The sequence below is a fragment of the Carettochelys insculpta genome, chromosome 3, assembly GCF_033958435.1.
Source record: "Carettochelys insculpta isolate YL-2023 chromosome 3, ASM3395843v1, whole genome shotgun sequence".
In the NCBI taxonomy this organism is placed as follows: domain Eukaryota; kingdom Metazoa; phylum Chordata; order Testudines; family Carettochelyidae; genus Carettochelys; species Carettochelys insculpta.
This window is the reverse complement of record NC_134139.1, coordinates 75,719,687-75,746,665: the sequence shown is the minus strand read 5'-3', so window position 1 is coordinate 75,746,665 and position 26,979 is coordinate 75,719,687. Positions and strand designations below refer to the sequence as shown.

Here is a 26,979-nt window from a genome sequence, read left to right as displayed (position 1 = left end):
AGGATTTGTATACGGTTGCCAACCAATGCTGCAATCCTCGCATGTGCAGCCTGGCGTTTTGCACCACAAACGTGGTGGTTGCCATGTGCCCCAATAGTTGTAAGCACGTAAGAACTGGAACAGTGGGGCTATACGTTAGTAGTTGTACGAGAGACTCAATGGCGCGAAAACGAGCCTCGGGTAAATACACCCTTGACGTGACTGAGTCTATCCGAGCCCCTATAAACTCTATATTTTGCATGGGGTCGGTCTTTGACTTTGAGAAGTTGATGATGAGGCCCAATGAGGTAAATGTGTTTGTGGTGATGTGTATCATCCGTAATACCTCTGCCCGGGAAGTTCCCTTTAGCAGGCAATCGTCTAGGTACGGGAAAATGAAAACGCCCTGTCTGTGTAGGTATGCTGACACCACCGCTAAGGTCTTGGTGAAGACTCTGGGTGCTGAAGAGTGGCCGAATGGAAGGACTCTGTACTGAAAATGATCTGTGCCAACAATGAACCAGAGGAGCGCCTGTGGGCTGGATGAACTGCGATATGAAAATACACATCCTGTAAGTCGAGGGCTGCAAACCAATCGCCGTCGTCTAGTGCCGTGATTATTGAAGCCATCGTAGTCATCTTGAAGCGCTGTTTGCGTAGATACTGGTTTAGTGCGCGTAGATCCAAAATGGGCCTCCACCCTCCTGTCTTCTTTTCCGTCAGGAAGTACCTGGAGTAGAAACCTTTGCCTTGAAATTGCGCCGGTACTCTCTCCACCGCCCCTATGAATAGGAGGTGGTCCACCTCCCGCCTTAATTCTGGTAGGTGAGAGAGGTCTCTGAGGAGAGGTGCGGTGGGAGGATTTGGTGGAGGTAACGACTGGAAGGGGATCGTGTATCCCATGTTTACAATCTCCAATACCCACTTGTCCGAAGTGATGCTTTTCCATTGTGGGTAAAATGGTTTGAGTCTGTGATGGAACATGTACTGAGATTGGCACTGAGATACGGTCTTGGCTTCGCGACCCTCAACATACCTGTCAAACCTGCTGCCTTGTACTTTGCCCTGCGGAGGCGTTGCCCTGCTGAGGTCGATGCCTAGGGCCCTTATAATGTGTTTGTTGATGATGTCCCTGATCATACCCCCGTTGAAATTGGGTACGCTGCTGTTGGTAACCATAACAGCGTTGTTGAGGATAAAACTTCTTCCTTCTGAACTGTGGGGTATATATTCCCAAAGTCCGAAGTGTTGCTCTGGAGTCTTTGCTCGAGTGTAGGACTGAGTCGGTTGATTCGGCAAACAATTTTATTTTGTCGAAGGGGAGGTCTGCAATTTTGACTTGTAAGTCCTTTGGAATGCTGCAGGTGTGAAGCCATGACTCCCTCCGCATTACCACCGCAGTGGCTATGGCGCAGGCCGCTGTGTCCGCCACATACAATGCAATCTGGACGCCCGCTCGAGAAGCCGCATAGCCCCCTTGTACAATTGCCTTAAGAATCGGCCTTTTATCCTCCAGAAGGAAGTCCATGAGGGCAGTAAGCTTGGAGTAGTTGTCAAAATTGTGGTTCGACAAATGAGCGGCATAGTTGGCCATGTGGAGCAACAGAGTGGATGAGGAGTAGGCTTTTCTACCTAGGAGATCCAGCTTCTTTATATCCTTGTCCAGTCCCCCAGATATGTACTGGGACGATCTGGACCTGTGTTGAGACGATTCAACCACTAGCGAGTTTGGCTGTGGATGACTAAAGAGAAATTCCATACTTTTCACAGGGACGAAGTACTTTTTGTCCGCACTTTTGTTGGTAGGAGGAGTGGATGCCGGAGTTTGCCATATATAAGTGGCTGCCTCCATGATTGCATCGTCCAGAGGAATAGCTATTTTAGAAGAGGATGGGGGCCTGAGATTTTAAGGAGTCTGTGGTGTTTCTCCTGCACCTCCGCCACTTGAATATCTTGGGATTGAGCTACTCTTTCGAACAGCTCCTGGAACTGTTTCAGGTCATCTGACTTGTAGGCCCTTGAGCGGTTACATGCGCCGCGGCTTTACCAGCGGAGGAAGTCAGCGTGCGCGGGCCCTTCGTTGCACTCGTCCTGCTCCCAGAAGTAACGGGCAGGGATCGAGTAGGTGAAGCTCTTCTTTTCTTCTGCACACAGGAGGTCAAAGAGGCAGCCTTCCTCTTGTGCGATCCTGAAGAGCCCTCCGCATGCGTTGTCTCTGATGAGGGAGGTTGAAGTGCTCTGTCAAATAGCAGCATCTTCAACCTCATTTCCCTATCTTTCCTAGCCCTATTAGTCAACTTGGAACAATGGGAGCACTTCTGGGGAACGTGTCTCCCCGAGGCACCGTATGCATCTGCTATGGCCATCCGAAGCAGGCATGGCCTCCTGGCAAGATTCACATTTCTTAAAGCCGGGGGATGACATTGTTAAAGCTCAACTCTGTGAGTCCTTAGGTGCTAAGAGCGCACTTAGCAGTCTATTAGATGATGATAACAACCGTTGGCCTTTGGAGGCTTGACAAACAAAACTAGCGGGCCCGCCCGGAGGCGGCTGCTGCAGTCTTTAAGACAGTCTTTAACTTTTAAACGAACTATAACCAGGTAACTAAACTATAATAACTATAGAACTGCTAACTATGAACTATTAAAAATATCAACACGAGAAATAAAATAAGATTTATCTGTCTCGGGCGTTGGAGCCGGAGAGGATTCCATCTGCAGCCGTTGGCGGTTGAGAAGGAACTGGTGGAGACCAGATCGCGCACGTGACCGTAAGTGCACGAAGAGCCGACGCGCATTGGCGCATGCACGACCCGATGGAGACTGCTGAAGAATTTCTGAGCTGCGGCGCCAGGGCGAGCCCGACACCAACTGTGGAGCACCCACGGGGACCACTCGAAGAAGAATTATAGTAAAAGGAATTATTGTGTCTGGGGAACAGAGCAAGCAAAAGAGACTATTTGATTCCTATAGCATAAAATGCAGTTCACTCTCAATCAAAACCTGTGTGTAAAGTTATACAGAAAGAAGTGTGCACGGGTGAGGTACAGGGACAGAAGAAAATGTAAAAGTTTACTGTATATTGTGAATATGTTCAGCAATGTACAAAATGCAGTATTATAATGGATTGTTTTCTGAATGCCTTTACTATGAAAAGAGCTAAGATGAGCAAACCCATCAGCTATCAGAAACACACAAAATATTTCTACTCTCTGTCCACCTCCTCTATTGAAGAATGGCTATAAATAAGAATTAGCTGTAATCTTACAACACACAACTAAAAGAGTCCCTATTCAAACAGTTATTACTCACATAAAACCCTTATTGATTCAACTAAAATATTGACTTTGGAAGCATTATTGAGTAGGGTCTCAATTTTCTCTCTCTCTCTCTCTCTCTCTCTCTCACACACACACACACACACACACTAAACTGCCCCCAAATCTTTGTGACAGGTTGTTAGTCCTTCTAAACCAAGTACTCATTCTAGAAATCCCAAAAGTTAAAGTTCCTTTATCAACATGAATTTAGTGACGTTTCACATCTATGTATTATTTTATATTGCTCTTTCTCCTGAAAAATTAAAATAGTAATATGTTACTCAACAGATAACATATGTAACTGTGAGATATAAAACACAGGGGAATTAATACTGTCACAGAAAATGTTAGCTTTAGGAATTTCTTGGTCTTGCAAATTTAACACTGCATTCATACTGAATATTCGGGTGTCAGGGTTTCAACTTAATTCTATTTTCAAAGCTATCTGACACTGCACATAAATTTAGCAAAAATGCTTTTTAGTGCTACACAAACAATCGTATTTGAGAAAAATGTGTTTGTTGCTACCAACACATTGCTTTGGCTATATAGCAAATGTACAGACTATTAATAACAAAATACAGCCCTACAGTACTGAAAATATCTTTCAGGAAACTAAGCTCAGAGGCTGTGTCCACACGTCCATTCCTCTTTCGAAAGAGGCATGCAAATGAGGGAAACTGAAAATGCAAATGAGGTGCAGATTTGAATATCTGACACCTCATTTGCATATTCTTATTTTGAAATAGCTTCTTTCAAAAGAAGAAAACCAGTGTAGACACTGCTGTTTCAAAAGTAACCCCATCTTCGAAAGAATCCTTCTTCCCATAAAAAAGGGAAGAAGGATTCTTTAAAAGATGGGGTTTACTTTCGAAAGAGCAGCGTCCACAGTGGTTTTCTTCTTTCAAAAGAAGCTATTTAGAAATAATATGCAAATGAGGTGCCCAATTTGCAAACCTGCATCTCATTTGCATTTTCAATTTCCCTCATTTGCATACATCTTTCAAAAGAGGAATGCGAGTGCAGGCACAGCCAGAGTGTTTAACTTCAATATAACACTGTAGATAAACTTCACAAATGAGTTTTCTGTAAAATAATATATTAATTAATACTTGTATCATATAGTTACATCATGTATCCCTTTTAAAACTACCTGTTCATTGCCTGTCTCCTGCAGATTCTGAAGACAGGCATTTATCAAAGAAGAAATGAAACTCCAAGTCCCCTTTTTCCAGCCAGCTTTTGAGCATATATTCACCAGTTCTGATAACAGTGCTAAGTATAATTTACAACGACCCAGATCTGAAACCTAAAATGAAGAAGGTAAACAGAATCACTAGAGGGAAAAAAATTAAATTGAAAATGAGACAGAAAGAAAAGGGCAGAAGCAGCAACAACAACAACTTTGGACCCTCTTTTTCTTCTTACATCTAAATGTGCTTTCTTCTCTCCCTTCCTGTAACATTCCTCCTCGGGTCTCTCAGAGTAACCAACAGCAACTTTGGTACCACAAAAGGTATCTCCAGTCATCTTTTTTCCTAGAAGCTTCCTTTTACCCTCCAAATATTTGACCACAGACTCTACCATTCTTCCCTTGTTGACTCTATCTATGGTTTCAAGCTGTCAGTTGAAAATCAGCTGGACCATTGCTTTCTTCTTCTGAAGAAGTCTCACTGAAGAGTCCTAAGAAAATAGCACAGCAACTTCTCCCCAGCCCTAATTCACTCTCCTCCTCCTGTTTGTTCTCCAGCTTTGAACTTTTGCCTTGCCTTTCACTTAGTTCTCCCACTTCACCCTATATCATACCTACACCCCCTTCTTTGTCTCTTCCCTTCATTCATATAGCACTTCCATGAAATTTACTGTCTTCTCTACTCCTGGAGAGGTAACTCCTCCTCTTCTTAGGAACTATTAGGAAAGGGATAGAAAATAAGACAGAAAATACCATAATGCCACTATACGGTGCATCCAGACCTTCAATACAGTGTCCGTTTCTGGTTGCCCCATTTCTAAAAGGATAGAGTGGAACTGGGCAAGGTTCAGAGAAGGGCAACAAAGATGATCAAAGGTATGGAATGACTTCCATAAAAAGAGAGACTAAAGAAATTAAGGGTAACATGATAGAAGTCTATAGCATCATGAATGCTGCGGAAAATGTGCATAAGGAAGTGCTATTTGCCCTCTCCCACAATACAAAAACAAAGTCAGCTGATGAACAGGCAATAGATTTAATACAAACAAGAGACAGTACTTTTTCACAAAATGCACACTTCACTGTGGAACTCACTGTTACTGGATGCTACAGTGACCACAAGAACAACTAGGTTAAAAAAAGAACTAGATAAATTAATGCAACATTTGCCTGAGACTTCCCATTGTGCCAAACTTCAAGTCAGTTTGATGGCTGTTCTAATCAAAACATCTCTCATTTGGACTGTTTCAAGTCTTTGCTGAATTCCATACATTGGAAGGAACTCCCGGTGTCAGCAGGCTTTGATCAAAAACCATAAAAAGAGTTTACAATAAGTATTTCCATGCAAGATGATTTTCTGGGTGTTAAAATATTTAATTTGGGAACTTGAAAAAAATATTGCCAATATTGTGCAGTTCTGATGGTTAATCTGTGCACTGAAAACACCAAGAAATCAGAATGTGAGTCTTTCAAATATTTACAGCGAATACTTACAGTATTCAACTCACTTGTAGTAAGTCTTCTGAGGACAAATTCCAGAATACTTTCTGTAGCAGTCATTACAGAATTAGAGAGAAAACTCAATACTCTATCTGTACAGAGAACAAAACAAATGTGCTATTAAAAATGTATGTTTTTATGTTAGAGACACATGATCTATAAAGGGGATTAAGTCAGGTTACTATACAACATCAAGCTGCACAGGAATAAGAATTTACAGTGCTCTTTAGCCTTTAATGATTCGGTGTTAATGACTGCTTTTCATCCTATTCTATATTATCCTATTTCAGAGGGGTCTATTATTCTTTTTCAGGAAATCTGCATTTGTTTTGCTAGTTGGGTATAAAATGCACGGAATATCAAGATTTTCAAGAAATAACTGTCTTAATAAACATCTTTTTATATTTGGCATTCTATCTCAAAGGGAATGCACAAAGCTCTGATACTTAAAAATTACAAAAAAAACCCTTGATGTTAAGAATCGCTCAAATATTCTAAAGTGTTAATCAATAAACTTGAAGAGCATTCACAGGTCCAGATCAAATCTCATAAATTGGTAGGTTTGCTTTCTATGTTTATCAGAACTCAGTTTGATTGAATGAGCCACCAGAGAGCTCTGAAAATCAGTAAGATTATTTAAGTGCTTAAAGATGAAGCACATACTCTAATGCTTTGCTGGACTAGGGCCTAAATAAATTAGAACTCTCAAACTTTATTCTAATCTGTGTGCTTCTCCAAACTATTACTAAAAGAGTCTCAGTCTTAAAATCAACTATTTAATTAAAGCTGCAAAAATTATTCCATCTTAACTCAATTTTCAGAATGATACAACTTTCTGAAATATTCATTACCAGGATTACACATTATTTATGAATCGACATTACTCAACAACATCCCTTTCTGGTAGTAAATATAAATAGGATTAGAAATCAGATAGGATACAATCACTGAAGATATCACTAACCATCTTGTGGACTGGATTGTTTTAATGAACAGATTTGTAATAGTTTCAACAGTAGCTGTAGAGTTTTATCAGTTTTCAGTGTCGATATGTAAACATTAGTGCCAAGTTTCAGCAAGACATCCAGAAAAGGCTGCAAGAAAGCCTTTAGTTCAACCAGTTCAGTGTTGCTTTTTTCACTGAAGAAAAAAAAAAAAAACTGTTATAAACAAGTTTTCTATAACCTTCTCTTGTGTATTTAACTCACTTGAGAAACTAGGATTTAGGCTATGAAGTTATTTAGGCACTTTTTAAAATTTTACAAGTTCTAAGGCAACTGACTACAAGATCATCCAGAGTTGAGTGAAGTAAACAGGATTCCTTCCACTGATGTCAGAAAATTTTAGAACAGGCCCTCCCCAAAAAAACTGATGGAAAACATAAGATTCCTACTTGCCTGAGTTTATTCTTCATCTCCTCCACATCTGCAGCCAGCACAATCATTGTAGCAACAAGCTTGGCTTCAAACGAGTCAGGCATAAAGCAGTTTTCTTCTAATTAAAGAGAATTTAAAATTTTTCATGATGTTTAAAAAAAAAAATCACAGTATGGTTATTTTAAATGTTAATGTAGGTTTCTAATCCTATTAACAGCAGGCAGTGAAATGTAAATGATTCATGAATTCAAGGTACAAAATAACAGATATTAATAATGAATACTTAGTATTCTTTTACATAAATTTAAATTAAATCGGTTTCATCTTCTTCCCCTACCTACTACAGAAGAAAGCTTCTACCAGCCTTTTGTTTAACATACATTTTAGGCTACATTTTTGGTTCTTTAACAGTAAGTCCCAAACAAACATTTTTTTAAAAAAAGAGGCTGCAATTTTCACAGGTGCTTAAAGGAGTCAGCCAATAGACCCTTGAAAATCCCAGTTGTTCTACCAGCCAGAAGCTTCAGACAGAACAAGATGCATCCTTCCAAAAGAAAGGAATACATTAAGTTAAACTGAATTTTTTTCTCCCAATTGATCACTTATATTGATACAAAGACCACTTATACCAATCTTACACCTATTTGCTACAAAAATGTCTAAGAGCTGTCATTTTAGAAAGAATTTGACTTCAAAAAGTGAAGAATGCTTTGGTGATCCAGTGCACAAGTAGAGCCATACCTGACAGCATAATTTTCTCATCATGCTGCTTACAACCTGAGCTGCAGTTTACATAAATTAACAAGGAACTCTTCTGTAAGTTAGTTGACCTGAAACTCTAAAGCAAATTCCTGAATACACCTAGCTCCCCTCCACTTGCTGGAGCCAGGGAACTGCTGCCCTGGTCTGTTTCCCCGCTCCTGTCAGCGAGAGCAGATGAGAGCCTGAATCTTGGCTGACACCACTGACAGGAGAAGCTGCTGCCCCTGACAGGAGCGGGGAAACTGCTCCTGTTGGGATGGCAGCCTGACTCTTGGCTAATGCCCCCAACAGGAATGGGGAGGCAGAGCCAAGAGTCAGGCTCTCACCCCAACAGGAACAGGGAAACTGACTAGCGCATCAATGCTGGTCAGTTTCCCTGTCCTGTGAGGGATGGGCAGCCCAGAGCCAGACTCTCAGTTGCCTACCACTCACAGGAGACAGGAAAGCGAACGGTGCTCCTGCGCTGGTCAGTTTCATGGCTCTCCCAAGTGGCACAAATATTAACTTACGTGGGGTTGCACAAGAACAAAACCCTTGCATAAGTTGGGGGTCTATTGTACTTAAATACTATTGTGATAGGTGCTATATAAAAATTGAAGCTTTATAAATAAACAAGTTTGAAAGACATTTCTTATAAAGAATTATGAATATTTTAAATGGGACTGAGGAAGATGATTGTTCAGAATTTAGCTCTGTTCTCACACGATACGCACACATGTATTGAACTGCATGCTTCTTTTGGTAAAAGGATTGATAAATTCATCTGTACAACACGGTGAAGACTAAATTCAAAAATCCTAATCACTTGCAAGCACCATGTGCAAAAAGTTTTTAGCTACAAGTTCGAAGGATAAGAAAGCACATTAGTGTCTCCACAAATAATCAGTCCCAGACTTTAAATTCTGTTAGTGAAAGCTGTGGATTTTGTAAACTATGCAATTTGAATAGCTCCGTATTTTTTCCTTTTCTAAATGGAGCCTGGGAAAAAAGCAAACAAGGACATTAAATGCACTAAAGTATTAGTGCTAGTGTAACAATGAAGTTACAAATCAAGCACTTAATTCAGATAATTCCAAAAGTTTATGTTTTTCTGCAGTATTGTACATATGATGCCTTGTAGATTTTGAAGAGGCTTTTCTCGGTACCAAGGAAGAGGCAGTTCCAGTTGGTGCCAAGGTTTGCAGCGATGACACAGTAGTTGGTGCCGATAAAGTCGGTGTCACTTCCTTAGTAGTCAGTGCCACAGGCTTTGCAGTCAGTGCTGCTGGTGCTGGTGTCTCTCTCGGTTCCGTGGGCAGTTTTGACGTTGGCACCAGGGTTAACATCTTTTTAATTTTTGACATCCAGCCTCTTTAGAATGAAATGGGACAGCACCAATTTTATCTTTGTCACTTGGTCTGCTCCTAGATAAGGATGTCAAAGACTGAGTGGGCAACATTCTTATCTTTTTTAGAGGAGCTGAGCCTGGCAAAGAGGCTCGTCACTTCTGAGAGGAAACGGAACCTACAGGAGCTGTCAGCTGAAGAGCCTTATCAAATAAAATCTTTCCGAGTAGTACCTCCCTGTCTCTGAGGGCTCTAGCAGTTAACTTAGAACAGTGAGGGTACATCTGAGGTACGTGTCCATCGCCTAAACATCAAATGCAAGACAAATGGCCATTTGAGACTAGCATAGCCTCACGACAGGCATCACACTTTTTGAACCCCGGATATCCCAGCATTTTTTTTTTTTTTTTCGGAACATTAACTAACAGCTACTAACAAAGTACTACTGAATACTAACAACTATCAACTAACTAATATTAGAGAAAAAAATTGAGAAAACTTTCAACAGGTGATCTTGATGAGAACTGTTCACTCTGTCTATGGAGGAAGGCAGCTGAGATGTACTGGTTGGAGCCAGACCATGTACATGCACAAAAAGGCACGAACATCGCAATGTGCCAGCCACACGTGGGCCAGCTGACCACCACTATGAAAATCTCCGATCTGTGGCGCCGGATGAGCCCGACACCTGCAGTGGAGCACCCACGGGGACATCACTCAAAGAAGAATCCTTAATTTTACATATTTCAGTTTAAGACATTGAGCTTGTTATAGCACTAAACTCTGATTTTTGCATTTAGGGGCTATTAATTCATAAAGATTAACTTAACTTACTTTTGGATGCAGGTGCTTTAAGGTAATCTTCCACTAAAGTACATACATATACACTCAATGAAGATCTTACTTGACGTCCACCATGGCAGTTTGTGAACTTTCTGAAGAATCTGTCATGAGTACACAGCCAACTGCAAACCTAAAGGAAATAAATGATACTATTTTAAACACTTCTGCCTACGTAGATTATGTAGAAAAAAAATAATCTGGCACAATACTTAAATTCTCCAGATGTGTACATGTTTGCATACATAATGTATTTTCAAAATTCCAAGTTCCTTCCTTTTTCCACACATGCATCTGTATAAAGAAAAGACTCCTGTGATTGTTTAAGAGTAAAACAGATGCTGAGCTGAATCATTACTTCATGATTGTAATGATTGTGTGGTACCACCACATGCTGTTATACACTCATCCCTCATTAAATGAGTACTTTACTTACAAGTACTCACTTAAATGCAGGACATGTTTACTTACCTTTGTTCACTCTACAAGTGAACTCCCCCCACTAACATGAGCCTAACCCCCGCCCCGTGGCTCCAACCCACCACAGCCTGACCACCCCCCGCCGGTCCCGCAGCCCCAACCTGTCACAGCCTGAACCTCCCCACTCCGCAACCCTCACACGCAGCAGCCTGCCCCTCGCCACTGGCCTCGCAGCCCCAACCTGCAGCAGCCTTAACCCCCATGTGGGCCCACAGATTGGCCCTGTGGCAGCCTGACCCCCCCTCAACTCTCCACCGGCCCCACGACAGCCTGATACTGCCCCGCCCTCCACCGGCCCCGCAGCAACCTGATACTGCTCCCCGCCAGCCCTGCACCAGCTTAACAACCCCTGCCCTCCCCACAGCAGCCTGACACCCCCCCGCCCTCCATCGGCCCTGCAGCAGCCTGACCCCACACTTAAGCCAGCCCCAAGGCACCATGACCCCTCCCGCCCTCTGCCGGCCCCATGGCAGCCTGACATGCGCCCCCGCCTCCCCTCCCCACCAGCCCGGTAGACCTAACCGCCGCAGCCTGCCTCCCCACCCTCCCGCACCAGACCACACACCCAATCTTCAGCAGCCTGAACCCCCACCAACCCCACGGCCCCAACCAGCCACTAGGTTTTAACCCTCCCTCCCACTCATGGCCCCAGACTGCTCCCAGCCTTTAATCTTTTCCAACCCCAAAACCAAAGGTTCGCTTGTCTTCCAAAAGCAGCACCACCTGCTGCCACTCCTCCACTGAGCTCTAGGAACCAGTCAGAGACTTTTACATGCATTTTAATGAGAATTTAGTGTCCCTCTTATGAGTTTTTGCCCTCAAGCACAAAGTTGGGAACCAATTGTGCTCATAGAGCGAGGGATGAGTGTATCTACTTTTTCAGACAATGTTCTAAAGTCCAAAGATTATTTCTTCTGTTTTCTTTTCACTAAAATTTTTAACTCCGTGCCCGCATATGCCCCTTAAAGTTTGTGCTATATGTGTATTTTTAGAGTTAAAATTTACAATGGAAAGAAAAAATTAATCTTTCAAGCAAATTTGCCTTCTTTTTGGTACAAAGGGCTTCATTCTTGTAAATGCTGGGTTTTGAAACACACGTGAATATTAGAGGGAGTTCTCATGCAATTTCTGGTTCCCAAATATTGATCCTTTAAGAGGCTACTAGATACCCATTGGCTCAGAAATACTTTCAAAACTATTAAAAGAAAAGCCATGTACATCAGACAATCATACTGAAGAGAATGAAATTTAAAGATAAGACTAAACAGTTTACTACTCCAGCAAATGCAATATCCAGCAATCTTGTAACTTCTGAACAGCAGCAAGCAGGGGTGGTATGGGGGAGAAGTACCAAGAATGAAGGACAAAAAAAACCCATAGTATAGAAATAACTGCTTGAAGGGCAGCTTCAGCCAAGAATTTTACATCCATCTTGAATCATTAATAAAAACAGAGAGAGATGCCCTAATCATGACTCTAAAAATCTCATAAAAAGTCCTGCTTCACTCTCTCCACAAAGTTATCAGTGATCTAATGTAGCAAGGATCCCTGATGGGGAAATACTACTGATACTCATACAAGTTTCCCAAATGCTCCCTTAATCCCCAAGGAAATGGCAAGGGAGAAGGCAGACTGACACTAAGGATTCCTGGAAGTCTCTTACAGAACAAACATTTATGCACCAAAAGTCTAAATTTGAGAAGTGATTCTGATTTTCAGTAGGACATGACTAAACACAAAAGTTGCAAGATTAGCTCATGTGCCCTCTCTGTAGAATGGTACAGCAAAGCAGGACATGCATGCAAGTCCCATAAAAGTTTAGCTTCAGCTCTTTAAAGTGCAATAGAAACTCTGCCCTCAGGAGAAAGTTCAAAAACAACTTTCCCCTTCTTTCCTTTGCACACAGTGGAGGTGTACATTAAAATCTTCAGATTAATAACCTGCTGGATAGTAGGGTAAGGGTTAAAATTAATCCTTTCCCTTAAGTGTTACATGTTACAAGGTCCAGGTACAAAGCACAAATCAATTAGTACTCAGTGCCAGAAGCTCCAGATGTGCCAGTGCAAAAGAGACTAAAAATTAGTTCACATGAATAAAGCACTGGAGAATTAAAACAAAAGCTATAACTAATATCAATAAATCAATACAGTCTATTACAGAACATTTCTATTAAAAACAATACTAGCAATATTTTCAGTTCTCACCTCCATCCATAGTATTGTGCCTCTGCTCAAGGACTCCTCTGGTCTAAGAGACATGAGAAAACTTGAAATCTCTGGAAGTGACACTTTTTCCTAAAGACATTATGTAAAGTTCATTAGTCCCCAACACACACACACACACACGTCCCTCTTAATATTTTAGTGTGAAAATGAAAAGAGTTTGTTCTCATCTAGCAAATGTTTCAATAATTAAATATATAAAATTAATAATTAAATATATATCTGTGATGGAGTTGGGGGAGTGCATGTGTGAGTCAGGCTGGGTGTCTGATGCAAGCAGCAGCTCCCAGTGGCTAAGGATGACCCTGGGGCTACAACTGGCAGGTAACACCTCCGCCCTGAACAAAGAGGAGGGAGGAGCTAAGCTGGGTTTTTGAATCGGGGGCAGCAGTTAGGAAGCTAGGGAAAGAGGAGCTGGAAGGAAGCCAGCCTGAGGATGGGGAAAGCTACACCCCAGAGGGGCACCCCTCGGGGCCTTCTCCCCAGGACAGGTTGGAAGGACTGTCTCTGGCTGCTGTACTGTCGCTTCTGTAAGAAACTGGGCATCTGTTGCCTAATAAACCTTCTGTTGTACCTGCTGAGTGAGAGTCACTCCTGCCAGCGGACGGGGTGCAGTGCAGGGGGACCCCTGAACCCCATCACAATATCTTTTCCTTTTTTCTCCCAATTTATTACCACAGGAATGTGAACTTAACATAGATATATATTTCTTGACTTTTTCAGTCCCTAACATAACTTTATCAGGACACACCTCATTTTTTACAATCTGATGTACTCATATGGAGATAAAACAAACAAAGAGTCATGTAGCACTTTAAAGACTAACCAAATAATTTATTAGGTGAAAAGCAGTCAAGTAGCACTCTAAAGACTAGCAAAATAGTTTATTAGGTGAGCTTTCGTGGGACAGACCCAAGTGGGTCTGTCCCACGAAAGCTCACCTAATAAACTATTTTGCTAGTCTTTAAAGTGCTACTTGACTGCTTTTTGTTTTGATAGTGTATAGACTAGCACGGCTTCCTCTCTGTCACTATTTATTAGGTGATGAGCTTTCCTGGGGCAGACCCATTTCTTCAGCTCTGGGCTGCTGCCTGACAGGAGCCAGGAAACTGACCAGCGCAGCGAGAGATGGGGAGCTGCTGCCTGCTCCCAGCTGCCTGCCACTCAGGGGAACCAAGAAACTGAGCAGTGCAGCAGCCCTGGTCAGTTTCCCCACTCCTCTGAGTGGTGGAGAGCTGGAGCCTGGCTCTTGGCTGCCTGCCATGCTGGGGAGCCAGAAAACTGACCAGCACTGCGGCTCTGGTCAGTTTCCCAGCTCCCTGAGTGGCAGCCAGCCCTGAGCCAGGCGCCAGCTCCCCACCTTTCAGAATCACATTAACCTGAGATTTGCCAGATTAGACAAATTCAATCTGTATTGAGTAGTAATAGTCTTTACAATGTACTATGCATTGTCCTTGAAGAAAAATATTCCCTACTCCAAAGAGTTTGTAATCAAGAAAGGAAGGTACATGAATTGTGGCAAAGAGGGATACAATCAAAGTATATATTTATATAATATAAGTTTTATATATAATATAAATCAAGGTTTTTTTTGTTTTAATTAAAACACATAAATTCAACTCAACTGCCCCTCAGCCTATTTATCCACTGTTTAGTTGGCCAATGTCTTGTAAGTTTCACAAAAGGAATGAGTCTTGAGGGTTTTCTGATCAGTTCAAGGAGAATGCAAACATTGCTGGTGTAAGTGAAAAAAGCAGAGAAACACTTATCAAAGGGTAAACAAGCAATCAGGTCTATTATCACTTGATGGCAAAGAAAGTGAGGACAATGTAATGAGACAAAAAAAAAAAAGATAAGGAACAGAAACAGAGCCTTGAAGATGAGGAGAAGCAGCTTCTACTTACATTTGGATTTCTTTTAAGTGTAACATTAAGGCTATGTATATACTATGAGATAATATTGATTTTAAGTCATTTAGTCCGATTTTACCAAGTGCCTGTCTGCACTGTGAATTCCATTAGCTTGATTTATGATGCACTAAAATTGCAGAATGTCTATGTCATAGTATCGTAGTAACCTGATGGGTGGCGCGTTCAGTTCTAATTTAAAATTCTGAATGAAGAGTAATGAGGAAGCGTCGTGTCTTTAAATCAAATTCATTAGCCTCCAGAGGTATCCTGTATGTGCCCCACAGTTCTCCACTCTGGCCTCTTCCATCTCCACTGCTCTCAAGTGCAGAGGAATTGGGCAACAGGAAGACCATTTCAGTTAGGCACCTGGAAGCCCGTGGCTGTAGGGTCATGAGAGGCTGAAAAATCTCTTTCTTTCTTTGCTACTAGTGCGGCTGTGGGGTTTGTGGTTCTGTTTCTACCTCTGCTATCTGCCTTTTTTTTCTGCCCTGCCCAGTGCCAGACACCAGCCACTGCCTGGGCCCAGACACTGCCCACTCCCTCCCACCTCTGCACTATGTGGCAGCTAGGCTGTGGGTAGGGGTCGTGCTTGTCTGATCAGACAAGAAACTTCTTTTCAGCTGTTTACATGTTGTCCGGCTCCATACATCTCCTCCCTTCCCTCCCCGAAAGGCACCACGTATTCTGGAACTTTCCCTCACCTGCATCACATGGCAGCTAGTCTGTGGGTGGGAGTCGTTCTTGGACAAAAAACTTCTTTTCAGCTGTTTACATTTTATCCTGACCCAAACATTCCCTCCCTTCCCTCCCCCGGAAGTGTCGCGCAGTCTGGAACTTTCCCGTGCGCAGCCGCATCACGTGGCTTGACCCCAAACCAATAAAAGGATGTGCTGTGCAAGGTGCCAGGCAGCTTGTGCACGTTGAGGGTCTTGTAGCCAGCTGGGGAAAGTCTCCCTCAGCAGCTCTGACAATGGGGCAGGGATGGTGTCCGCTATTCAGGGGTGTTTTAGCCACCCAGGAGAAGTCTCCCTCAGTGGTCACAAATTTCGGGGGCTGGCTGTTGTCAGGGGTCTTTTGGCTGCCAGACGGGAGTCTCCGTTGGCAGACATGATTTTCGGGCAACAGAAGATAATGCTTTGTTACTAGAGTGGCTGTCCTCTCAGAGGAAATTCTTGTATGGGCTTTACCCAAAGGCCAAGGGACTACCTATAGTCAGGGGTCTTTTAGCTGCCCGGGGGAAGTCTGCCCTGAATGGTCACAATTTTCAGGGCTGGCTGGAGTCAGGGGTCTTTTAGCCCCTTGGAGGAAGTTTCCCTGGGCAGTCATGATTTTCAATGCTGGCTACCGTCGGTGGTCTTTTTGCCATCCAGGGCCATTACTGATTTTATGATACAATGCATTTTCAGTGTATGCCTAGACATGCATTTCCAGGTTTCGCAGTGGTTACAATGATGAAAATTCTTGATCTAAGGGTCTTCTTTGCCAGGCCTAAACCTAGAGCCAAGCCTGGGTCCAATAATAATAGGAGCAGGTGGTGGGTCCTGCTCCAGAGAGTCATCAAGCAACCAAGTCAGTCATAACTGATCCAATGATACATTGCATTTTCAGTGCAGTGCCCATGTCTACTTAAAAAAATTCTTGTTCTAAGGATCTTCTTTGCCAGGAGGTCTAAATCCAGATGCACTTAGCAGCTCCTGCCCCCGAGTGTCGGCCAGCATACTGGGCACAGATGTAGTCCTGCTGGACCTCCTTCACCTTCACCTGGACATCCTTCAAGCTGCGTCAGGAGGTGGCCATCCGGTGTAGGTTTCGGCATTACGGCACTTTACCTTGGGGTCTTGGAATAGATCCTCCTTGTCCCACAGGTCCAGGAGGGTCAACATCTTTCACCCAGTCCAGGAGGGACCTGCCTTTAGGTGCTCTGGGCTGGTTCTTGGGGCCCCTCCAGATGATTCCTTAAGAGCCCAGGGACTCTCAGGCTCCCTCCTGGCGTGTCATGTAGCACACTGGCCGGACAGGAGTCAGTTCAAGGCTATTTGCGCAGCAGCTTGTAGCTCTGCTGTTCAGGCACACTCAGAAATTTGTCACTACAGTAGCTGGCCTTTGAGACAAAATAATTGATCTGAGTATCATCTTTACCAGGACATCTAAATCCAGACCCAAGCCTCTAAAGACCCAGTACTTTTGCATCCCGTTTTGAAAACCCTTTTGGTTGGGAAACCCAAAATCTTTTTTTCTAACCCTTCCTAAGCACTTTAGTACTACTCCCCTCCCCTATAAAATGCATCTCTCTTATACAGGCAAGCCAGATTCCACCTGGAAAAAGGGACATTTGGTTAACACATGGCAGGGAAATTAGGGAAATGAAACGTGTGAAGATGTCATCAGATACCCACAGCCACTAACGGGGCATTTTTTTTCCCATGCTGCACCAGTGAAAATAGCCAGAATGCTATGGGGCTCAGAGAACTGTGCGATAAGTTCCCACAATATACTGCTGCAACAGTTGATTTTGGCAACTTTTGTGTGGCAGCAGTAAGCTAATTTTGTGGGGCATATGAGGGAAGATGAGGATGCTCAAAATCGAATTGATAAAACTCAGAGTTAAAAAATCGATTTGAATAAAATCCATTTTAGGTCATAGTATAGATGCAGACTAAGTCTGGATTTCCTGGCTTTACATTGCTTCATTTTGAAACAATTCAACGTATTTATTGATATATATTCAGCCTTAACTGGAGTTCTATATAGTCTTTATCCAGGAATTCTAATGAATTTTACCAAATAAGATAAAAAAACCAGTTTTGTCTGATGTCAAGTTTGAAACTAATCAAGAAAGTTTTTCGGGCTATCCAAAGCACCAAAATCATTTGACATTTTTAACTACATATCATGGCTTAAAAGAACCCAGACAAACTATCGTGATAATACTGGGGGAAGAGAGGAAGGATTTCCTTCTGGTTCAACATAGAGGATGAGAAAAATTCAGTCCCACAAAATAATTTGAGAATTAGACAACTGATATTAATGATTTTAAAATGAAAGGGGTATTTTAACCTTACTATTAAGCTACTATGCTAACATGTTAAATATCATTTTTAAGTCTCGTATGTGGTTTTGAAAGTCTCTTTAATATTACATTTAAATTGTTAAGTAAGTGCTTGCCTTGTCGGGCACCTAGCAAAACAGAATCCTGGGTCCATGACTAGAGATTCTAGGCATTCCAGTAACACAAATATTACCACCAATAAAGTACTGAAAATGAAATGCAGAACAAAAATGATCAAGTTGTTTCATATGAAAAGCTAAGTTAAAAGAATTATTAGCACAATCACATACACACCTACCTCACTGAAAACACATTTTTTTTTTAAAATGGACACTGCCAGAATTACAAATGCAGTAAAATCAGCTGCTTCATATCCTATTCAGCAGCACTTACATATTCCATTATCTTCTCTAAAAATAAACTATTACACTAGAAAAAAAGAGGAACTTACTACATCTGTCAAATGGATAGCTGTTTGAAGAAGAAAACACTGAGCAGCTCCCCGCAACAGAATCTGATGTGTTATCATTGTACACTGCAGGACATCTCTGTAAATGTATAAATATGCATCTTCAATTATAAACAGAATAAGCAACAGCTCTTAAAATATGTATTTACCATCTACATTTTAACTGTAGTTACCCATATATTAAGATTGCAGGAGCAGTCAGAATGTGTTCTGTACTGTCTAAACATACAAGATTATACAATTCCTCCACAGAAGATACAATCTAAAATAACAAGAAGGGTTACATTTCTAAATAAAACACAAAATAATTTCTGTCTAGTGACAACTAAGATTGCCTAAGGACAAACCCCACCAAAATCTGAAAAGCACAGAAATGAAAAGTTGAGGGAAGTCTCTATTCCCTATAAAACTGCTGGTCATACACTCCAGCAATTCATAAGGCTTTCATTCACTGACATCTCTAACAGATATTGAAAAGCAACATGTTCCCAGACTACATTAAATTCTCACTATAGCACAAAATCTTAACAGCAATCTCATATACACTTGTATTATCAGATGTCAAGACATCCCTTCTTCCTTGTGGAACAAGGTGTACAGGGATATCAACAGAACTCTCGTGACCAGTAGATCTCTTCCAAGGGATTCGCAGTGCAGACACATGCTCTATCAACAAAACTTCTGTTGACAGAAATTTTGTTGACAGAACCTGCAGTCTAGATATAGCCTAAGAGATTAATTTGGGCATAAGTTTTCGATGTGGAGGAAAAGAGACCTTAACCTTAAGGAACATTTAGAGAGTGGGGGATGAGGAGAGGATCTGCCATCCTGGCTCCAATCTCCCTGACTCTATGGGCCAACCTAGGGAACCAACCAAGACAAACATGGGAGGAAAAATTTCCCACAAGTTTCACAGTTTGAACCTCACATTCACCTTAAATGTGATCTTCTTTCAGAATGTTGCTAGCTACACCTATTTAATGCTGCTTAATTTACTGATGTGCTTATATTCTTAAATACAACAAAGTGCATAAGCTTACTCAATAAAGATGTCTCTGTCCTGAGTCAAAGCCTCTGACAAACAAAAATTTGTGCTAGAAAGTATGCCTTGTAGTTGTACCTGTGTTGGCCCCAGGATATTAAAGAGACAAGGTGAGTGAGGTAATACCTTTTATTGGACCAAATTCTAGTGGTGAGAAGCTTTCGAGCTTAATGCAGAGCTTTTCTTCAGACCTGAGAAACTAAGGCCAGTAGCACTTATGTCAGCAAAACTTCCATTGCTCAAAGGGGGAGGGGGGGGAAAACACACACAAGCATTCCTACAACAGCACAACTGTATAATATAGCTGTGGAGACAGACAATCTTAGAGTGTCACTTCTAAGTACAAGGTCTGAACAGATTGCATGGCATAAAAAGTTAACGTATATTTCAATGGACCGTTTAAGGTGAAATGTTCTATTAACATCCCTTCAGCCACAGGGAGGGAAGGGAAAAGAGATGAGAAAGCAGCAGCTGGGAAGGATTAAGTGGGTTACAGATTGTTGTAATATAAAGCATAAATCCAGTATTTCTATTCAGTCCAGTTCTAGTCAGACATTTTTGTGTCTAGCAAAGCTACCAATTTAAGCTGCCAGGCTCATCTTCTGAAAGTGTTGGGCAGATTCCCTTAAAGAATAAGGAGTACTGATAGGGCAGCTACAGAGTGATTGCTTTGTGAAAAGTGAAAACTTTTGTACTAAACCACAGTAAACGAGAGTAAGAAAGGGTAAAGGAGAGAAGTTTCTTTACACATGTAAACTTTCAGTCTACTACATTTTATTATTTAAGTTTTCCCAAAGAGAGTCAAACTCTGCAATGCATTCCTCAAAATTGTTTTATTAGCTTCCCAGAACCTTTGCACAAGTAAGCAACATAATACAGCTGAAGTGCATTACCTTAAAGCGTGAAGTCCTTCTGTATCCAGTATTTTACATGATGGAATACTTGACAGTGCCATAGACAGAAACAAAATGGGAACAGCACACCAATGCCTACTTGTCATCTTCTGAATAAACTTTAACAGGAAACTACCTTTAAATAAGAGCAACCAGGAAAAAAATAATTTTGTAGGTCAGATGAAATACTAAAATACCAGAACTCTACTGTATTTTGAAAAAGGTACCTTAGCTGATAAAGTAGCATTTTTAATGCAAACTTCAGTTTTATATGCCCAGAATTCATTTCTTGTTCTTTGGAAACCATTTAAATGGTACATGCATGGAGAGGGAAACAGTGCTGGTACTCTTATGGTGAAGGTTCAAACTCGGTTCTACGTTGCTTGAGCAAGAAACCCAAAATCAAGTCCTTAAATAGCATGGATTGCTAAAATACTAAAATTGAAATCCTGCAGTAATTATTTGGATTTAAATTATCTATCTATAATGGTTTTCAACTGTACAAATTTTTACTGACTGTACAGTGTGAGAAGCCCCTCAACTCCCACAGAAAAGACATTAGCTTTTCAGGAAAAGATGTGAACTGTACGAGCACAAATATAAGGTGCTTTATTTTAAATAAACGTACTCCCATCTACAATTGCCGAAATACAACTTCCTAGAAAAGCTTATTGCCCATCCATTCTACTCTGATGTTTTAGCTGTCCTACTTTGCTACAGGAAATTCACTTTTAATACAAGAACAAAAATGGGGGAGAGAAATGGAATGTTTAACTACTGAAAGACAAATTACTTTATTAAAAAAATTACATTTTGGCCCCTCCTTCTGCCTCCTTTTCTCTTTTTCCTCCTGTGCCTTCTTTCCTCTCTCTTATCTCCTTTCTCCTGTCCACAAGAGGTCATCAAGGCTCCTCCTCTTCCTCCTCACTAAAATAACTGCCATGTATTTGTTTTAAACTGGATTGGGAAAGATTTACCATTTGCAAGCAAACAAGAGAAACTAATATACAATGCCTATTGTGGAGACAAGACACCCAATAGACTGTAGGAGTAAGAGTATCCTCGGTTCTGATTTTGAAATCTGTGCAGACCCGGGGGGAGATTGAAGGATAGGCTCCACTGTGAATCTGAAGACATCCTGTGCACTACAAGGATTACTTTACGAAAGTGTGCACCTGGTAATTTGAGAGTCATGAATCAGGCTTGAGCTTGGAGACCAAAGCTGTGTCTACACTTGCATTCCTCTTTCGAAGGAGGAATGCAAATAAGGGAAATAAAAAATGCAAATGAGGTGCTGATTTACACATCGTATGCTTCATTTGCATAATCTCCTTTCAGAAGAGATACTTTCAAAAGAAAAAAAAAGCAGCGTAGATGGGACTCTTAAAAATAAACCCTGTTTTCGAAAGAACCCTTATTCCTTATTCTTGCAAAAGAAGCATGCAAGTATAGACACAGCTCAAATGATGGAAGCAAGCATTATCTAAGATGTTGTACGTATTTGTTAAGGACTCTCAAGTTAGGACACAGATCTCTTTCTTCTTTGAAATGAGATAACGCAGGGAGTTAAAGCCTCTTCCTCTGAACTCTCTTGTTCTCACCTCTCTGGTTCTAACACAAAGCAATGTGGTCACTACTCTTTGTGGCAGGAAGCCACAGATGATTACCTCTAACACTAAAATGACTGGTGACAAGGCAGACTATGTGTGGGAGAATAAAGTAAGGCAGTTTCTGAAGATGGTGTTCTCTAGACTGGATCTGATGGCACTCGCTCTTCATCAGATTTGCTGACAAGTCAGACGTAAGATGCCTGTGAAGAGGAAATGATTTTTCTGTCGTATTTTGGATGCCTCTTAGCTTCATATTCTGTCTGTTTGAGGTGGTAGGCCAGGGTATGCTATTATGGTTGGGACGGAGAACAATAGGTCTTGACGTATGAAGCAGAGGCATAAATTATCACAACGCATAGGATGACAGCTATTGAAGGGTTTTTTAACAAGCGAAGAGCACTGTCTGCTCAGTGAACAGATGTGAGACTTTGGCAAGTCCTGGTGGCCTAAATCTCTCGAGATACCTTTCTCTCTTTGAAGATATCAAATAGTTACCAGACTTTGCCAAACACCTAGCCATGATGTCTGAATCATCTCTCACTACCCCAGCTATCAGCTGGCACTCCTTTACCCTTTTCTTAAGGTCCTATCTCTTACCATAATAACTTATATTGACCTAATTATATCAATGTACACACTCCAGCTTTTCTCCCAGCTGATGTAAGTGCCCTACTGCACCAACATAATTACTCTACCTCCATAAGAGACCTAGGGTTTATGTTAGTGCAGTTAAGGCAACAGTATCCATGCAGACACTATATTACCTAGGTCGGCTGTTGGCTATCACTCTTGTCAATTTCTGGGAGCCCTGACATCAATAAGAAAGTCCTTCCTGATGTGTCAACAGCCCAGGCTCCCTGCTTAGACTCAGGCTGGGGTCCTGGGTGCTGACCAAGCTCTTGGTTTCCAGCTCCCCACTGAGAGCCCAGCCATCAGCCCCACCTTCCAGCAGGGAAGTGAAAGGGTAGCAGGGAGGTGGCAGGAGCCCCAGAGACAGCTGTGATCCTGGCAGAGAGTGGGAGAAGAGAAGCGGGGAGTCTGAAGCTTCCCACACAGCTCCTCTGTGGTCAGTGGAACTGCTCGTGGTGAGGATGCATTCAATCAATCAAAAAGGGTAGTGTCAACATGAACCATCTCAATAATTATTGCAGTGACTATAAGTTAACCTAATATAGGTTGTCTTAAGTTTTCAGTGTACACATGCCCTAAGTATACCTATAATCATCTTTGAGAGAGGTTATTCTAACTCGCTCCTAAAAAACTTCCCATAATTAGGATTGCACAACTTCCCTAGTTAACCTGCTCCACAGTATAACTGTCCCTATTATTAGACAGTCACAGAGAGGTAGCTGTGTTAGTCTGTATCTTCACAAAACAAAAAAAGCAGTCCTTTTTTTAAAGACAAAAAAATATGTATTATGTGATGAGCTTGTGTGAGACAAACCCACTTCTTCAGATGTGGAAATAGTCCTAGTGTTAGAATTTTTTTTCCTATGGTCTAACCTAAAAACATCCTTGCTACAGATTTTACTCCTTGTCCTGTCTTCAGTGGACATTCAGAATTATTGGTCATCCTCCTCTTTATAAAAAAAACTTTTACATTTTTGGAGTTCATTACATCCTCCCACAGACTTCTCCTCTTTAGCATAAACATGCCAAATTCAACCTTTCCTCATAGGTCATGTTTTTTAATCCTCATTTTTATTTCTCTTCTCTGGGTTCTCTCCAATTTTTCCACATCTTTACTCCGAGCCCTCTCTGCTGCCTTCAGAGCAGAATTACCTTCCATCATTTACATGACATTCCTTTTAATATATCAGAAAATGGCATTTGCTTTTTTCACAACAGCATTACATGGCACACGACCATTTAATTTACAATCCACTAGCACCTTCAGACCGTTTTCTGCAGTACTATTGCCCATTCAATTACTTCCCAATTTTGGGCATTTGATTATTCCTTCTTAAGGGTAGTGCTTTCCACTTGTTAGTATTTCATTTTACTAGTGTCAAAGCAAGTCCTCCATTTATCATGATCATTTTGAATTTCAATCCTGTCCTCTAAAGTGCTTGCAACTATCACCAACTGTGTATAATCCATTACATTTAAGTGTATTCTCTGCACCAGCATTCAAATCATTAATGACAATACTAAAGAATACCAGACCTAAGACAGACTCCCTGTCAGACCCCAACTGAGAAATCCTTCCAGCTTGACAGTCAACCGTTGAAAACTACTCTGAGTTTGTTTTTGCTAACCAGGTGGATATCCCACTTACAGTATACTTATCTAGAACATTTCATATGGCATTCTTTAAAACAACTTAAAGAACGATGACAAAAGCCTTTCTAAAGTGATCTGAAAACAAAGATCAGATAGCTTTTGGTGGCAAGATGTGGCTCTAGTATTGATATGCCCTTGGATCTGGCTCCTCCTAATATTCAGGCACTAGTGACTTGGTCAGGAATGCCACTGGGGCAAGAGTTCTTTCTCGATGATAGAGCCTTGTTTCTCAACATCCGCAATGTTGTGTCTCAATATGCTCCATACCGCCATTACAGAATTCCACTGTAATACAGCCAAGTCACTGGATGTTAGCCAGACCAACACCAGTCACAGTGGATCTGACATGGCTACAACCTGTAGAAGCCAGTAGACCTCATTTGGTGCTGTATAATGCAAACTGCAGAGGTGGGAGGGAAGGTTTTCTACCCAAAACACAAGGAGAACCTCTGACCTTGTAAAGGTGAAGAGTGGACCTCTTCTAGAGGCAGCACCAACATGTTAAGTGGTCTCAGCTCTAGGGTCCATATTGTGCTGTATATATCTCAGCACCAATGATCAGCCTGGCTTTGCCTTAGTCTCATGCTCAGAGGCCAGGGTCAATACCAAAGAGAACACTGTAAGACCACCAGGATTTGTGCCAGATGAGTCTGCTGTGTCACAGGTTGCTCTCTCTCTGCGGTCCTTGAAACACTACAGGCATGAAGAACTTCTCTGTAAAGGCCTCATCTGTCCTTATGGGAGGACACAGATCTCCTTCTTGAGATTCTATCTTATAGACTGAAGCAGCCTCTTCCAGTGCCTGACTTTAGCATAGGAACTGCTGGTAACCAACTTGACTTTGTTGTTGATATCTCGTTTCCTTGGAACTACCTTTTTTCCCCCCCAAGTCTTAGACAACACCTGACTGCTCAATGGGTCACTTGATAATACTGATTTGCTCACTAGCAGGATTCCGGAACTTTATAAACAGTTCCAGAAGATGAAGCTTCAATTATGTCTTGTGTAACCTATACACATATTGAGTGTCTATTCAGAATGTGCAAAAGCGCCCAGGGAAGAGAGATACTAACTGTACGATCCTTCAGAGGGATTAATCTATTGCAGGACTGACATGGCTGGAAACCTGTAGGCTTTAAGTGTTCTATGTTGATAAACCCTGTTGGAATGGGGGGGGGAAGAGTCTGTGTGGAAGGGATGTATAAGGAAGGGGTATGTGGAGTCTGACCAGTAAAGTTTGGTCTAGGTGAATCAGCTCAGATCATGGCAGCTGAAATAAGAAGATCAGAAATGGTTCTGAAGTTAGTGAGAACTACAAACTAGCAAGTGAGACATTTTCCAAATTCTGTCTCAACTGGCACAGAAAGTAAAAGAGAACTGAAGAGAAGTTGAGACCTTTCTTCCTTTGATGCCCTCACACGGGAGCATGAGAAAGCATTGGCATACGTACATCTCCAATAGACAAACATACTCAACAACGTGAGGTCTCCTGCACTGGTATCCATGCTGACACATACTGAAAGAAGGTGACATTTTTGTATGAAGACGTTTTTAAAACTGCGGACAGACTAAGGAGATCTCTTGTGTTTCAGACTATGATACACAAGACTATGATACACCAGTGGGGAGAGAATACACTGGCAAACATTTACACTACATGCTGGAAATGGATCCATGAGCCTTCCTCTCCCTTTTCTTGTGAAAGGAAAAAAAAAATAATTGAAACATACTTTTTTCTTCTTCTGAAAGGAGTGTGAGGTAAGTAGACATAAACTTCTGTAACTTCATTCCTAAAGGAGGACAGGCTCCTATCAACTGGCCTGGAGTCCTGTTTGGTTAAAAATATAAAATTAGCATTATGCACATTAACTTCACTTTATAAAGAGGGATCTCAAAGCCCCTTACAAAACAATTTAATCAAAAACATTACCTAATTGTTTAACTCATTAGAATACAAACAGCCAAAATCAAGTGTTTCAATATGAAAAAAAATTAAAATACTTTATATACCTTTACAGGATATTGAAAATTTACAGAAATGAATATTGCAACTGCCCTACTGAAACAGAACTGTGATCCATCTAAGTTCAGTTTTGTATCTCCAACATCAAATGCCTCCCAGGCAGATGCAAGAAACCCAGCAGTACCAGATATGGGACAATGTAATCTCAATTAAAGTTTTATCTCAATTCCTAATCGTTCACATTTATAAGACCTGAAACATGAGGTTTTATATCCTTTCCAAAATGCATTAGCATTAACTATTTGTAACACTGGATACTTTGTTATTTATATAAATGTCAAACCTATGCTTACCTCACCAACTTGTTAAAATATGCCTATATTCATCCATCCCTCCCTCCATCCACCTGACTCATCCATCCAGTGTTCTGCGTGACTATCCCACATGTTAAAAATTACAAGAAAAATATTTGCAGTGTTTTGCAGCCATTTTGGTCTTATCAAACAGACAAGGTGGGTGAAGTAACATCTTCTAATGGATCAACTTTTCTGTTGGTGAGAGACACCACAAAAGCTATTACTTCATCCATCTTGTTTCTCTTAGAGGACTGCCCACAAATATTTTCACATCAACCCCCATCCTGAACAGCTTTGACAAAAAGGGGAAAAAGGTTGGGTTTTGCAGAATGCTCAGAAGGCTAACAAATCCTACTTCTGGAAGGCCAAAAGGCAAGTGGTAGATCAAGTTCCAAAATTAAGGCTACGT

The 26,979-nt window shown here is 41.5% G+C and overlaps 1 protein-coding gene across 4 annotated transcripts in view; it reads right to left on the bottom strand.

Annotated features, from left to right (window-relative positions):
* TARBP1 (tRNA guanosine 2 -O-methyltransferase TARBP1) overlaps positions 1–26,979 on the bottom strand; it is a 91,376-nt gene that overhangs the window by 47,963 nt on the left and 16,434 nt on the right. For all 4 annotated transcript variants that reach the window (XM_074990148.1, XM_074990150.1, XM_074990149.1 and 1 more), the window contains exons 6-14: positions 25,982–26,079; positions 20,359–20,494; positions 18,406–18,502; positions 12,978–13,067; positions 10,288–10,426; positions 7,388–7,484; positions 6,955–7,130; positions 5,985–6,082; positions 4,452–4,607 (exon numbers count right to left, since the gene is read on the bottom strand). In XM_074990148.1, the coding sequence (XP_074846249.1) occupies positions 4,452–4,607; positions 5,985–6,082; positions 6,955–7,130; positions 7,388–7,484; positions 10,288–10,426; positions 12,978–13,067; positions 18,406–18,502; positions 20,359–20,494; positions 25,982–26,079 (1,087 nt within the window). The remainder of the gene's footprint in view (positions 1–4,451; positions 4,608–5,984; positions 6,083–6,954; positions 7,131–7,387; positions 7,485–10,287; positions 10,427–12,977; positions 13,068–18,405; positions 18,503–20,358; positions 20,495–25,981; positions 26,080–26,979) is intronic.